General features: G+C 33.4%; 3 protein-coding genes across 3 annotated transcripts; all 3 read right to left on the reverse strand.

The window, feature by feature from the left end:
• Positions 1 to 3,492: 3,492 nt before the first annotated feature.
• On the reverse strand, positions 3,493 to 7,119 carry LOC105171631 (serine/threonine receptor-like kinase NFP). Its single transcript, XM_011092800.3, has 2 exons — positions 5,997 to 7,119; positions 3,493 to 4,404 (listed from the first exon to the last, which is right to left on the reverse strand). The coding sequence occupies exons 1-2, from the start codon at positions 7,095 to 7,097 to the stop codon at positions 3,676 to 3,678; spliced, it is 1,830 nt and encodes a 609-aa protein (XP_011091102.2). The 5' UTR covers positions 7,098 to 7,119; the 3' UTR covers positions 3,493 to 3,675.
• A 4,540-nt stretch (positions 7,120 to 11,659) lies between these two features.
• Positions 11,660 to 13,252, reverse strand: PNSB5 (NAD(P)H dehydrogenase 18). Its single transcript, XM_011092799.3, has 5 exons — positions 12,837 to 13,252; positions 12,630 to 12,690; positions 12,404 to 12,466; positions 12,229 to 12,287; positions 11,660 to 12,141 (listed from the first exon to the last, which is right to left on the reverse strand). The coding sequence occupies exons 1-5, from the start codon at positions 13,056 to 13,058 to the stop codon at positions 11,911 to 11,913; spliced, it is 636 nt and encodes a 211-aa protein (XP_011091101.1). The 5' UTR covers positions 13,059 to 13,252; the 3' UTR covers positions 11,660 to 11,910.
• Positions 13,253 to 13,350: 98 nt separating this feature from the next.
• On the reverse strand, positions 13,351 to 14,010 carry LOC148786761 (serine/threonine receptor-like kinase NFP). The gene has a single exon (XM_088886262.1). It carries the CDS (start codon positions 14,008 to 14,010, stop codon positions 13,351 to 13,353), a length of 660 nt encoding a protein of 219 aa, XP_088742388.1.
• Positions 14,011 to 14,537: the final 527 nt, after the last annotated feature.

A 14,537-nucleotide genomic window follows, 5' to 3' on the forward strand; every position in this document is an offset into this window, starting at 1 on the left:
TTCCAATGCCACATTATTTTCATAGTAGCAATTCAACTACTTTGTTTTTGTCCACCTACTCCACATTTCAATATATATATATATATATATCTATATATTTATACGTATTTTGTATGTCTCTACATATACATGTTGCTTATCTTCAACACTCCAAAATATGTGATTCTAATGGTGGCTTGCATAATTTTCATGTGAGTGGACACATAACTAAACCCAAGAATTTGCAGGTATTATTTATTTATTTATTTATTTTTCTTGATAGAAATGATCATATTATTTTTAAGATTAAAGTATGCATCCAATAAAGATAAGAAAAAGTTTATTACAAAGAGTAGATAAAAAACTACAAAAATGGGACTTAATCAAATATAAATTTGATCCACTAACATAGAAATTTGGAAGTTTCAATTTAGACCAACTTGAAATTTACAATAAAAGATTCTAATTTATGAAAAATTGTAATTTTGGTCCAAAAACATCGGCTGAAAAGATAAAAATCCCAATTTTTGGGTGTCACATGCGAGCCATGTGACAAATTCATTCGAACTAGAATTTTCTAGACTAAACTTGTCTTATTAATAAATTACAGTTCTTTATTGCAAATTTCAATTGACCTTGACTAAAATTGTTACCACATTTATATCAGTGGGCCAAGTCGAGATTTGAAATGAAGAATTGTAATATACGAAAAATTAAAATTTTGGTTCAATTTCCAAATGTCATGTGCAGATCATGTGATGAAATTCCGTAAATTAGGGTTTTCAGACCCAAATTGTCATTTTTTATAATTAGAATTGTTTATTGCAAAATTTGAATTGAGCTGGATTAGAACTGCTATCAGCTCTGTGTCGGTGGACCAAACTTGAATTTTTTCCTAAATATAAAACATGAGATGGAATAAAGAAAAAGCAAAAGATAATCATAATAATTAGAGGACAAGGAAAAGGAAATTGGAGGAGATAAGGTGATATAACAACCTCACATTTTATGCAATATGCATAGAGTATATATATAAGCACGCGGACGTATAAAATTTTGACATATGAATTTACAATGACAGTGTAATTCGGCTCTGTGCGTTAATGTCAAACTACAGTGATAACGATTTCTTGTTTGGGGTTAATGTGGAATCTCTTTTTGAAAATCTCAAGTTCATTAGACGCATATGCATGTGTGTTTCCATTTGATACGCAAGAAAAAATGTCATAGCATTAGTGCTTGCTGGGGACCTGTTGAATTGGAAGTGCAATCTGGACCAAAATTGGGTATGATGATTTTCCCTCTAGTGGGATTTGATTGGACCAAATATTTCGTTTATAACTTTTCTTTTTTAATAAATAATTTAATTAAAGATGATAATAGTTCATTTTTTGGTAGATTTTATTAAAATCTGGACCTGAAGTACTAAGAATTTCTTTGAGTTGCACGATGATTCGGGCCTCTATAGATTGAATATGTTAGACCTGCTAGATTCCGTTTTATAATTTTGAAATTGTTAATATATATTTATATACATATTTTTTATATGAAAAAATAATATATTTCAAACAATTAATAGCGTAAAAATTTGTATATGCATTGATGAGAGCTAAAAATCGCTCATACAGATGAGCGCAACTTAGGATCTTTAAGCCTAGGTTCTTGAAAACTTAAAATGGGACTTATAAAAATATATTAAAACTTCGGCGCTTAAATCAGTAAATAATCTTGTAAAAATAATTGCATAAAATTAAAGTAGAATTGCATAATAAACTAAGAGCAAGTATGATTGCATGTGTAAAATTTCTTTGTGTACAGGTGTCAAAGATGATGTTATCCTTCACAATAGAGCGATTATTTATAGCCGACTCCTCCTACCAATGGGAGGAGTTCTCCCGCGTAACTCGGCATAGGAGTTGGTACCCGCTTGACCAAACCCCTTCCTTCTCCAGTGGCAGCTTCCTTGGGATAATTGTCCTTCAACATGTATGGCATATCTCAGAGATAGGTTTTATCTTGGTGCGGATGAGGTTGTCCCGCATTCCTAGCAGGATGGTTAGGCAAATTCTTCAACCAAAGTTCGGAGTAGGGGAGGTCTCATTCGAGCTGGCTCAGGGCCCTAGCCACGCATCGGCTACTCTTACTAGAGATCGATTCGACTGCCATGTAATTGAGTCGTGAAGGTTCCTGGACCCAACCTATTCCTGATGAATCATTTTTCAGACCATGAGCCTGTTCATTCGCATCAAGTTAAGATTAGAGAAAGTTACCGTTCGGATACGTCCATCTTCCACTTCAATCAACATATGAAAATAAATTATGTTATCTGTATATATGTGGCGTGTGTTGTAAGGAATAGAAGATGAAATAATTTGCAATAGAAAATTCAATTCGGTTACAACAACATTTCTTAAGGTTTGGCCTAATTATTGAAAATACTTTGTTGTACTATTTTGCTTCAACTTTTATCTTAGGCTGAAATTTCATCAATACTTTTAGTAATTATTTTTAGGGATATTTACGTCATCCTTCTTTAAAATTTGATATAATTATATATACACCTTAGGTATGAAAATGGGTTTGGACGCCTTGATCATCCCTTTTTTTTTTTAGGTAATACATAAACTTAATATCTTTATAATACATAAACTTAATATCTTTATAAATTAAAATAATAATATAAATAAGTAACACATGTTGTAATTTTTTAATATTTTATAATTTATTAACCTTTTAATAATATAATTTCATATTTATGAAGTTATAGTAGTATTTTTTTTATATTTTAAAAATATTAACTAGATGCATCGGTCCAAGCCAAGAATTTCTTGCCAGGGCGGGGTCTCCAGAAATCCACCCCAACCCTCCCCCCCCCCCCCCCCCCTCCCATTGCCATCTTTAGTGCACCCCATGCGATTTGAAAATTTTTAATTACTACGCCGAACATTTGTTATCGAATAATAAATAGGTCTCTTTATTAGTTATAATTTGTCGAATTGGTTGAAATTAGTAAAAAAAAAAAAGGAATTAAAAATTCGTATTTATCTTTGATTGATGAATTACTAACTTATTGTAGGTCAAATAAATATTTTTAAGGATAAAGATATACCCCATCACATACATTAGCTTGTGAATATGTATAAGAGTAGTTTAGATACAAAAAGATTTTTTTAGCCTACAATAAGTTAGTAACAAGATAATATTCAAGGTAAATATGAATTTTCATTCAATTTTTTTTCGTTATATAAATAAATTTGATGAAATTTTGACTAACAGATAAATGTATACGAAAACAAACACTAAAGATATTAAATATAATTTTTCAAATAACATGAAATCTACATATAATTACCTAAAAAATTTCAGGAGAGAGTGGTGTAATAAGCTTAAGTTTATTTCCTCATGAGCTACTTTATTCTTCTCTAACGAATTTAACAATATCGCATTCGACAAAATTTAAATTTTTTCAACTACCTACACATTAACTTAGAAATCCCCCACAGAAAAAGACAATTTGGAGAAATAATTCCTTACATAAACCTCGATGTAAATACATATAAACCCCGTTGCAAGAACAATCTTGCTATACAACAAAGACAAAACAAAAACATAGAGCAATACTAAAAAAACTTACGTATCATATATATATCATGAAACCACATTACTGCAACTACTCCCTAAAACAACATATCAAACCTACCTCGCAACAACTTGCCTAGGAGAAAACCCATCCTCGGAGACATCGAAGAAAAAGTCATCACTCTTAGACAATGCATACACAATTTCCACCATGCTAGGCCTCCTTGCAGGATCCTTATTCAGACAAGCAAGAGCAACCGAAACCACGCTAGATACGCTCTCCATCGTGCATGATTCCTTCAGGAGGGATTCGTCCATCCACTCCCTCAACTTCGTCAGTTGTTTTCCGTCGACCAAAACCCTGTCGGCGCTCGCCCACAGCACGTTCCCTCGTTCATCGATGGCCTCCCGGCCTGAAACGAGCTCGAGCAGCACGACCCCGAATGAGAAAACGTCCATTTTCGTGGAGACAACGCCATCAGCGAGGTACTCAGGGGCAATGTAGCCCTGTGTGCCCACAATGTGCATGGTTATGGCATTGCAGCCGGATCTTGCGAGCCCGAAGTTGGCAATCTTGGCCCGCATGTTGGAGTCGAGGAGGATGTTGCTGCTCTTGATGTCCTTGTGGACAACCTTAGGCCTCGTGTGCTCGTGGATGTATTGGAGCCCGTTTGCAACGTCTATGGCGATTCTTAGCCTTGTTTTCCAGCTCAGCTTTTCGGGCCGGGCTTCGTGGAGCCATGAGGAAAGGGAGCCGTTTTCGACGTATTCGTAGACTAGGTAGCAGTTGGCTTCTTCAGGGTCTATGCAGAAGCCCTCCAGCCTCACTAAGTTCCCATGGTTGACCTGGAAATCAAGAATTAATTAATTCTTGTGTTATTCACTAAAAAAAATTAATTAAATTAAACAAGGTGCTTGCAAGGATTTAAAATAAGCATTTATCAACTTAGACCACCTTTACTTCGGATGATATAATTAGTATGTGATGTACTAAGTTGTGATTAAAATTCTGATAACTAACTGTTTTATTAGTTTGTCAAATGCTTACTGCATATTATTACAAATATGGATTATGTATTTATTAGTGTATATCATGTTTCATTTGCCGTATTGTCCGGATGATAATCATTAAAAAGATATTTTTATCCTTAGCCAAAAAGTCAAATGTCTCCATCATGCCTAAAATTTGGTAAGAGAAATAAATAAAAAGCAAGGACAAAATTGAAAAATTGCATTAAAAAATAAAATTAAACGACAAATAAAAAAAATAAAAAAGGAGTCTTGGATTAGAACCACGACATGGGTTTAAAATAAATAAATAAAATTTTAAGTCGAGTCCACATATTTTTATTATAAGTGTTAAATAAATTATCTTTATATAATTTATTTTTTTAATAATATTTATATAATTAACCCCAAACTGACAAATGGAAACAATTATTTAAAAGCATATAAATTCATGAACTAAATTATTAGTAAAGGCCACCCACTGGTATTTATTTACATAATGAGCTTTAATTAAGGCCTACAAAAGTTAATAAAGAACCAATAATGCATTTCCAATTCTTGGTATCAAATTAATGACGTATATATATATATATATATATATATATAGACAGCCAGCTGCCATTCATCAATATTGTACCCTTTTGGAGGTGGAATATTAATTCATCCAACAACTATGTTTTATATTATTATTAATCAAGAGAACTCATCTGTGTATATAGATTAGGACATATCACTTCACCAAACCATTAGTTTATTAATGAATTGATTAAAAAATATTCCTAATAACTTGTCCCTACACACAACCTGAAAATGACACCCTTAATGAAAAACCATATATCACTATGAGAACTGTGTGTAACCTTGATTAATTTCATCTTCTTACCAAAGTTTCAACTGCTAAAACTAGCCTGCATCTTATTATGAAAAAAGAAAACTACCAAAGATTCTTTTACCTTTTTCTCGTACGGAATTACGTAAACCTTGTATGTCTTTCTTATTTATATACCCAAAAATCATGCTTGAATTATTACAAAAAAGAAAAATTTTTACTCGAACTGAAATTTGTTAGACTTGAACTAATTATATGATTAATAATTGGGGAAGAGTTAAAAAAAAATGATCAATCACGTAATAAGTAATTGGATAAATAGACATGGCGATAGGCAAGTGTGACCAATAATATAAAAAATTCTTACTCAAATTAAATTCGATCGAACCAAATTAATTATAGAGCAAATTTATCACACTTGTCATATAATTGATCACTTTTTCATAGTTGTATGTTAATTCATTGTACTTATTGTATAATTAGTTTAAGTTTGACTAAATTATTTAAGTTAAAAATTTTCCACTAATATGAATCCTAATATAAATATAATTGATTTGGTTAGACGCAAAGGTAAGAAATTAAGGTGGTAAGAAGAATTTACCTTTTGTAAGATCTTCAATTCCTCATAGGCATTCCACTTCATTTTCTTGATGGCATACCATTCTCCATTAATACATCCTTTGTACACAGACCCTTGAATTATCCACTTCTCATCAAATCCGTCAGTTGCACCTCTCAGCTCCTCCATCCCAAACACTCTATACTTATCCAAACAATCTGAAACATCAGCCATCAGATTCACCTGCTCACCCTTCATCATCCCATTCCCCATCTTCACCTGCTGCTGCTTCTCTCCATCCCTCCCTCTTCCCTTCATCAATCCCTCTCTATACCACCATGCCCCGCAGACCAGGATCAGCAGCACCCCGCACACTCCTAACCCCACTCCCAACCCTATCACGGCGCCTTTCCTGTCAGTTGTCGTCTCAGGAGCGGCGGGCGGGACTACAGGCTGCGTGAGGTTCGGCAGTCTTGAGACGGGCACGAAGACCGTGTCGAAAGGCTGAATCCTATCGCCGTTTACTGCAGTAATGCCCGCTTCCGTCGACCCAAACCTTGATGCAACATCAGTAATGTTGTCAGACGGCTGAAACACGTAGCTGATGAGATAATTGACCTGGTTTCGCAGCTGGGACGGGTCCGGACATTTGCAGAAGATGGGGAAGACGATAACGTCGCCGATATCGAGACGTGTCGGTTCGAAAGTGGGGTTGACGACTTCGACGGACTGATAGGTCGTGAGGTTCTGGAAATTTAAGGTGGAGACTCTGTAGAAAGTGTCGCCGCTCTTGATGGTGTAGTTCAAGGCGGCGTAGGAGATGGTGATGCTGCTGTTGACGGCGGTGCAGGAGCATTTGATGGGGATGAAGAGGGGTTGATCAGGGAGGAGAGGGGACGAGGGGGATGAGATGTTGCTGGGATTGGAGATCATCAGACGGCTGACAGAGAAAAGATCGCCAATTGAGGCTAAATCAAGGTAATCAGGAGGGGTGGGTCTGTAGAAGACATAGGTTTGGCAAGAATTGGAGGTCTGGTTGGCTGCTGTGCAGTTGTACCCTATGGTGCTTGGCTGGGCTTGTACGATGTTGCAGAAGAAGAGGAGACAGAGCAGTGGAAATAGATGGATGCATTTGGTTCTCATTTTCGTTGTCTGAGTTCTTGAAATTGATCAGATAAACCAAAGAAATCTTGTTTATATCAAGAATCTGGTCAAGCTGCCTTAGGCCCTGTTTGGTAAAACAGTCAAAAACATCACTATTATTTTTTAATATTTTGGTTGAATTACACTTAGCTTAGACCCTCAATAATTACATTTTCCTTTTAAACAAAAGTTTTAAAATTGTAATTATATTTTTTTAAAAAATTCATTATTTACACCTGATCCTCTGTTGTCAGGATATCAATAAAAAATGTTGATATAACAAAAGAAAATTATATAAATATTTTACCTCTCATTTAATGTTCTTATGTAATAATTTTGTACTTAAAAAAAGAAAAACATAATGATATTTACCTCACTTCATATACATGTATATTCTATATTATATTTATCCCTTGTAAAAGTATATATGATAATATCAAAATTAGTAGCAATATAAAGTAATTTTTTTACTTACATCAGTATTTTCCATTCAAATCCTAACAAAAATTGGTCAGATGTAAATAAATTTTTTTTAGAGAAAGTATAAATATAATTTCAATACTTTTTTATAAGAAATTATAATTTCGCATTTTAAAGAAAATTCAAGAATAATTAAACCCTAATGTTTTTGCAATATATAAAGTCATGTCTTATTTATAAATATAAAATGAAATAGAATAAAGACATTTAAATACATATATTTATCTTTAGCTTCTACCAATTAAAATATATACATATATATATATAGATATATTTCCCCAAAAAAAGAAAAAAAAAACAAACTTTAAAATTGTTCATACCTAAGAAAGCTAAAACTTGAGAAGCCATCATAAATGCCACATACATGGGTAAAATTTTCAAGATTGGGACCCCACATAAAGTCAAGTCAACTTTTCTCTTCTTACTTCTTACATCATTTGTTGTTTTCCTTGTCCTTCCAACCAAGTTGAGGAAGGGCAGATGGATGAACATTTAATCCGTGTTCTCGTGATATGATGTGCTTTAACTGCCCTACCAATGTGGGAATACTACCATTTCATTTCTATTCAATTTTAACTTAATTAGAGGTTAGCTCATTTTCAATTAATCAACTTTTTGAATAGCATTAAAATAAAAATATATTTATTTATACATATTTTTATTTAAAATATATTAATTTAACACATAATCCAATATAAAGTATAATCTCATAAACTAATCAAATTTTATTCTTATTTTCACACGAATATATATATATATATAAATTGAAAATACATATTTGATATTAAAAATGAAAACATGAACAAACGGACGTTCGGACTTCTCATTTTGAAATTTATTATGCACTAAATTTTGTTCCATTGGTTCTATAATTGATGTACAATTATTTTAAAAAATGATAAGAAGTAAATATATAACAAGTATATATAATCATCTATATGATTAATAAAGTGTGAGAATTTTAAATAATTTTGTTTGATGTATTTTAGATATAATGACGACATAAAAACGATAATTTTTAGGTGTTTTGCTTTTCTATGTATATTAATTATTCAATTATTTTTATATGTTATGTACTTTTGTGTTTTTCTACTTATAAATTACTTGAATTTTAGATTATTATCATTTATTTATTTTAAATTTTAAAAAAAATTAATTTATTAATTTAAAAAATATATAGATATTTCAAAACCTTATCGACAACCATTGGTTTGTTGACTTGGTCAATAGACGGGGCTGAGGGTACGGCGAAACAGTGCAATGCTTTAATTCGCTAGTGACAAAAAAATTCAGCCAAGATATTAAAAGATTTACTTACAAGCGTTTTGAGATATTTTTAATTGTTTTTAAGATACAATAAAGTTTTTATAAGATTTTTAAAAAAGATTTCATAAGGTCTAAAAATGAGATATTATAAGTTTGGTATAATTACAACCCTCTATCATAAGGTTTGGTGTAATTACACGTAAATTTCTTGTGATTTGAAAAATTATATCTAGTATCCCTAAAGTTTGTTTTCGTCTAACAAATAAGTCTTTTCATTAGTCAAAATTCGCCAAATTTGCTGATATTAACAAAAAATTGGATAAAAAAGCTATATTTACCTTCCACTGGCTTTTTCTGATTTATTGCAAGTTAAATAAATCTTGTTATTATTAAGTTATCTTTATATTTTCACACATTAATGCATATGAGTATATCTTCACCGTTATAAGGGTAGTTTAGTCGAAAAAAAATTGTTTGACCTATAATAAGTCAATTAAAGGTAAATATCAAATTTTATTCATTTTCTTTTTGTTAGTATCAATAAATTTAGTGAGTTTTGACTGACATAGGGACCTATTTGTTTGACAGAAACAAACTTTAAAAGTACTATATATAATTTTTAAACCATTGGGGGTTTATGTATATTACACAAAACCTCAGGGGAGGAGGATATAATTATCCCTGAAAGTTTATAAGCTCTTTAAGAAAATGGATAATTATACATGTATACCATAACTGGTCTATTTACACAAATTATTCATTTCTATTTTTTGAAAAATAACGCATACACTCACTAGAAAAGTCAGGATAGTTTACAAAAACCACACCTTCTTATTGAAAAATTATATATACATTCCCAAAAATATTAACAATATTACACAAATTACCCATATTTTTGAATTGGGTGATTTATGTAATTATACAAAAAATAATGATAAATTATATAAATTAATAATAATTTAGCAGTTTAAAACATAACTAATTATCTCTTAAAAAATATTTGATGATTCAGATCTAGTGCCCCTAGGGGTGGGCGCGGGTCGGGTACCCGACTTTATTAGGTAGTATATTTGACTATTCGACACAAACTCGATAAAATTGGTTATTCAACTAATCACGGACCAATAAAGTCCGGTACCCAAAATTAAATACCCAATTTTTTTGTAATGTGAAGAAAAGTAGAAGCATCAAATATATATTTAAATTTTTGTTCCTTTTTTTTAAAATTTTATACTTATAAATTGTAATTTGTACACATGGTGTGACTTTATTTCTAAAATATTATTAAAATTTTTTATATAAATTATGATATCAAATTTTTGAGTTAAAAAGTAGTATAAGATCAATTAATTCAAATTAATAAATAAAATAATACAATCCGCAATATCAATCATTTGAGAAGTAGATCAACTAACTTATATATCATTCTCTTTTTTGCTTTATTATTTTATCAGTAACAACAAATAATTATATTTTTTAATTTTTTAAAATTATATGTCGGATACTCGATTAACCTGATTGGATATTTATCTATACTCGATAATCGATCCAATTTATACAAAATTGGATTCGGGTAACTCAAAACCCAAAAATTATAAAATTTACCCGATCAACCCGAACCCATTCAAATTAGGTGGAAACCCAAACAACCTGGTATGAACGCCCACCCCTACCTAGTGGCAAAGAAAAAACAGCAGTTCACATGATGCAAGAGGATCAAAATCACACCATAACTAATTCTAGCTTCCAAACAACCAGATTCAAGTGGGAATCCCTTTTTCTTAATAATGAATTGAGAAGTCACGTAGAAACCTTGACAAAACTGATTTTGTTTTCAATTTAAATAGATTTTAGACCATTTTCATTTGTTTTAATGGCGGTGCTCATTTTGTTTTTAATTCTTTTAAATAATAAAAATACTTGATGCTTTCAACAAAATGATAAATTTTAGGGGGACTTCGAATTTGAAATAAAAGCAAGAACGGGAAGCGTCTACAATGAATGGCTGAGAAGGAGAAAATTTAAAATTAGAGTATTTGTGAGTTCGCTGCTAAACGAAGACAGGAAGGGATAGCTGAGGGGGGCAAAAAGATCGATTCGGTTTGGACGCCTAAATAGTGTTCGATTTCCCCTCTGTGCACCGAAGGTAGAATCCGAGGAAGGAAAGGACCGAAGGGGTCGTGGCACGATCAAGTGCTGAGTTTAAGTATCATTCCTTGGCTCACACTGCATCTGAACTTGTGTGGCTTCGCTCTCTATTGACTTAACTGAGTATGTTCTCTCGGCAACCTTCAACCAATAGCTTTGGCTGTGAAAACTCTTGATCTTGGAGCATCAGTTCACCCAAGATCGGTGAAAATACATGTAAAAAAATTTAAAATTATTTTACAAAAATACTAAAATAATAAACAAAATCCTCATAATTATTTTTCACTTTCACTTAAATCAAAAAATGAAGGCGAATACTTAATATTAGTATTTGCGTCTTCATTTTATCACATAAAATTGGAAGTGGAGAGTGTTTGCAATAAGTATGAAATATTGAAGCATTTGAAAAAAATAAAAAATAGAAAAAGTGAAGGTTATATGTAAATGAACTTAAATTATTTACAAATATACTAGCAATAGTCAGAAACACAGTCATAATTGCCGCTTTCGCCTTCTTTCCGAAAATCCAAAAACAAACAGGAGCTCCATCAACGATAGTTTAATTTAGTCATTAACGTTGAAATCTCATAAATAAGTTAAAATTTATGAGTTCGAATTCTATCATATAATGTGTATTTATATTTAATATTAATTTATTATACTATAAATTTATTGATTGAATGACGACTGCATTTGTTGGTTTATCGATATTGATTTAATGTACAATCATCGTTTCTATTAGAAAACAACAAAAAAAAAAAAATAGAAGCTGGACGGCAAAAGCCCAGAAATACTTTGCAGAACTCCGCTTAACCAGTTTCTTAGCTGCGCGACAGCCAAAGCAATCCATTGTATGATGACGTCTATGAGCCACCTAAAATTATTGTAGAAAGTTCATATTTACTATCGATTGATAATTTCATCTCTTCACGATGTCGTCCTTTTTCACGGTGAAATCCCATAAATCTCCATATTTCTCATTAAAATCCCATATGTCCATTGTGTTGTAGTCGGACATCAACTTGTCGCGGGCTCCTCGCTCCATGTTGTATATCTGAGGCTCGAAGTTGTGTGGCTCGCTAGGCTTGTCCATCTCTATGATGCAAAATACGATAGTGAACACGGCCGCACCAATGTACAAGTACTCTCCCTGCAAGTTAATAATGCGCGTTCTTGAGAAAAATGGGTAGAAACTAGTGTTAATTTTCACGTAAATTTGGACCGTGATGTTGAGTACCGGAACATTGAAGTACATCCCAGCAGCAATCGCAGGAAGGAATAGCCAGGAAATGAGACCTAAGTTGAACAATACTAAAATAAGTAAAATCATATGACAAGTGAATTACATTGATAAAGTAATCAACGTATGGTGATTCACATGACAAGTGTCGTAAAAACAAAGTTTTTGATACCTTGAAATCCAGAAGGAGGGCCAATTGCTGCATAATCTTCGGCAATTGATCCCCAAAATGATCCTGAAATGCAAGTTAAAATCACCTAAACAGCTTTTCTGACATCAAATAATTCATTGTATAGCAGGAAAAAAAGGTTGGTGGGTAGTAACCAAATACATGCTATTATTACACCGAAAAATTTTATGTGCAATTACAGAATCAAAAAGGAAAAGAAAAACATTACCTTTATCATCAGTTTCATAGTATGTATGATGGTCATCATACTTCCCATACTTAAAGTCTGCCTGCAATCATCAACCATTACAAGGAAAATAAATAAATAAAATCTTGAAATTACCCTTTGAAACTTGAAAATTTTTAATTCAAGTTGAATCTAGTCTAACCTCAACCAATTATAGAATAAGTACATTGCAGTTCAGAAAAGGTTTACCTCATCAATTCCATTTGTGGCCCATCTGTCCTTGGGATCTTCGTTGAGATCGGGTTCTATTTCCGACAGCCCAGCAAACAATTTCGTCCGACTATTCTTACCAAATTTTACTCCATTTCTCAGAAACAACGAAGGACGTGGGCTTCTCTTGATTATGTACAATTCAGAGTTTTGTTGGGACAAAATCCTGGGGAGTGCTGAAACTGTTAAGGAACCCGCCATTTTCAGTTTCTTCTTCTCTGGATTACTTCCACTTCTGTCCTTGTATTATCCATACAACAGTGTAATAAGTGACTGGAGTGGTAGATATGTAAGGATTAAGGTTCAGCTATGTTTTGCCACGTGTGGTATGAGAAGGCGGAGTATGCAAGTTATGATGGGTTTTGGCCTTGTGATTAGGTTGGTACTTTTGGTTCTCCCCTACTGTTGTCGGCTTAGGCTTTAGGAGTAAATTTCAAAATCAAATGGGCGATGGAGAACTGCTTCTGCATCTTATCCATTTTGGCCTTGTTCACTAAAGGTAAAAAGGTAAGAAATTAAGGTGGTAAGAAGAATTAATCTTTTGTGAGATATTCAATTCCTCATAGGCAGTCCACTTCATCTTCTTGATGGCATACCATTCTCCATCAAGACATCCTTTGTACACAGACCCTTGAATTATCCACTTCTCATTAAATCCATCAGTTGCACCTCTCAGCTCCTCCATCCCAAACACTCTATACTTATCCAAACAATCTGAAACATCAGCCATCAGATTCACCTGCTCACCCTTCATCATCCCATTCCCAATCTTCACCTGCTGCTGCTTCTCTCCATCCTTCCCTCTTTCCTTCATCAATCCCTCTCTATACCACCACGCCCCGAAGACCAGGATCAGCAGTACCCCACACACTCCTAACCCCACTCCCAACCCTATCACGGCGCCTTTCCTGTCAGTTGTCGTCTCAGGAGCGGCAGGCGGGACTATAGGCTGCGTGAGGTTCTGCAGTCTTGAGACGGGCACGAAGACCGTGTCTAAAGGCTGAATCCTATCGCCGTTTACTGCAGTAATGGCCGCTTCCGTCGACCCAAACCTTGATGCAACATCAGTAATGTTGTCAGACGACTGAAACACGTAGCTGATGATTGATTGCATATTACCGTCAATCTCGTCTTTCACGAGCGTACAAAGCATATTAGATTGATTGACACATTGTGCGAGATACCTACAAGGATGGTTTTATTGCCCCTGCTCATGTTCGTAGCTCCCTTTAGACAGCTGATATATTTACTAAGGTCTTGCCTCTGAAATCCTTCGCTTTATTGCGGTCCAAGTTGGGTCTGGTTTCCCTAGAACCCAGTCCCACTTGTGGGGGGCTGTTGAAGCATCAACGCATCTTCCTCAACTACCTGAGCATCACATTGCAGCTCCAGAACACGAACCAGCTAAGATAACAGTTGCTGATCCAGTTAATGAGGATGACGATGAAGCCTTCATCGACTCAGGATAGTAGAAGACACGACTTCTTTAGTCTGCCAGCTTTATTTTTCCACAACTCGATTATTCTGTACTCTATTGGGCCACGTCATATCCTGTGGCGAATTAGTTAGAAGCAGTTATTCTCTTCTCTCTGTAATTAAACTCTGTAACCTCCATAGCTGAATGTGTAACAGATTTCACGAACTCAAATGGGTTTCCATGGATTTCTCTGCGCAATACTT

Source organism: Sesamum indicum, linkage group LG10 (genome assembly GCF_026168435.1).
Source record: "Sesamum indicum cultivar Baizhima isolate 11 linkage group LG10, ASM2616843v1, whole genome shotgun sequence".
NCBI classification, from domain to species: domain Eukaryota; kingdom Viridiplantae; phylum Streptophyta; class Magnoliopsida; order Lamiales; family Pedaliaceae; genus Sesamum; species Sesamum indicum.

Bases quoted from the DNA above. Each gene is read 5' to 3' on its own strand.
- LOC105171631 (XM_011092800.3), bottom strand. From the start codon at position 7,097: ATGAGAACCAAATGCATCCATCTATTTCCACTGCTCTGTCTCCTCTTC. The intron at 4,405-5,996 runs GTAAATTCTTCT...CTTGATTTCCAG, and splicing joins AATTGAAGATCTTACAAAAG to GTCAACCATGGGAACTTAGT.
- PNSB5 (XM_011092799.3), bottom strand. From the start codon at position 13,058: ATGGCGGGTTCCTTAACAGTTTCAGCACTCCCCAGGATTTTGTCCCAA. The intron at 12,691-12,836 runs GTAAACCTTTTC...TGATGATTGCAG, and splicing joins CCACAAATGGAATTGATGAG to GCAGACTTTAAGTATGGGAA. The intron at 12,288-12,403 runs GTATCAAAAACT...TGTTCAACTTAG, and splicing joins CCCTCCTTCTGGATTTCAAG to GTCTCATTTCCTGGCTATTC.
- LOC148786761 (XM_088886262.1), bottom strand. From the start codon at position 14,010: ATGCTTTGTACGCTCGTGAAAGACGAGATTGACGGTAATATGCAATCA.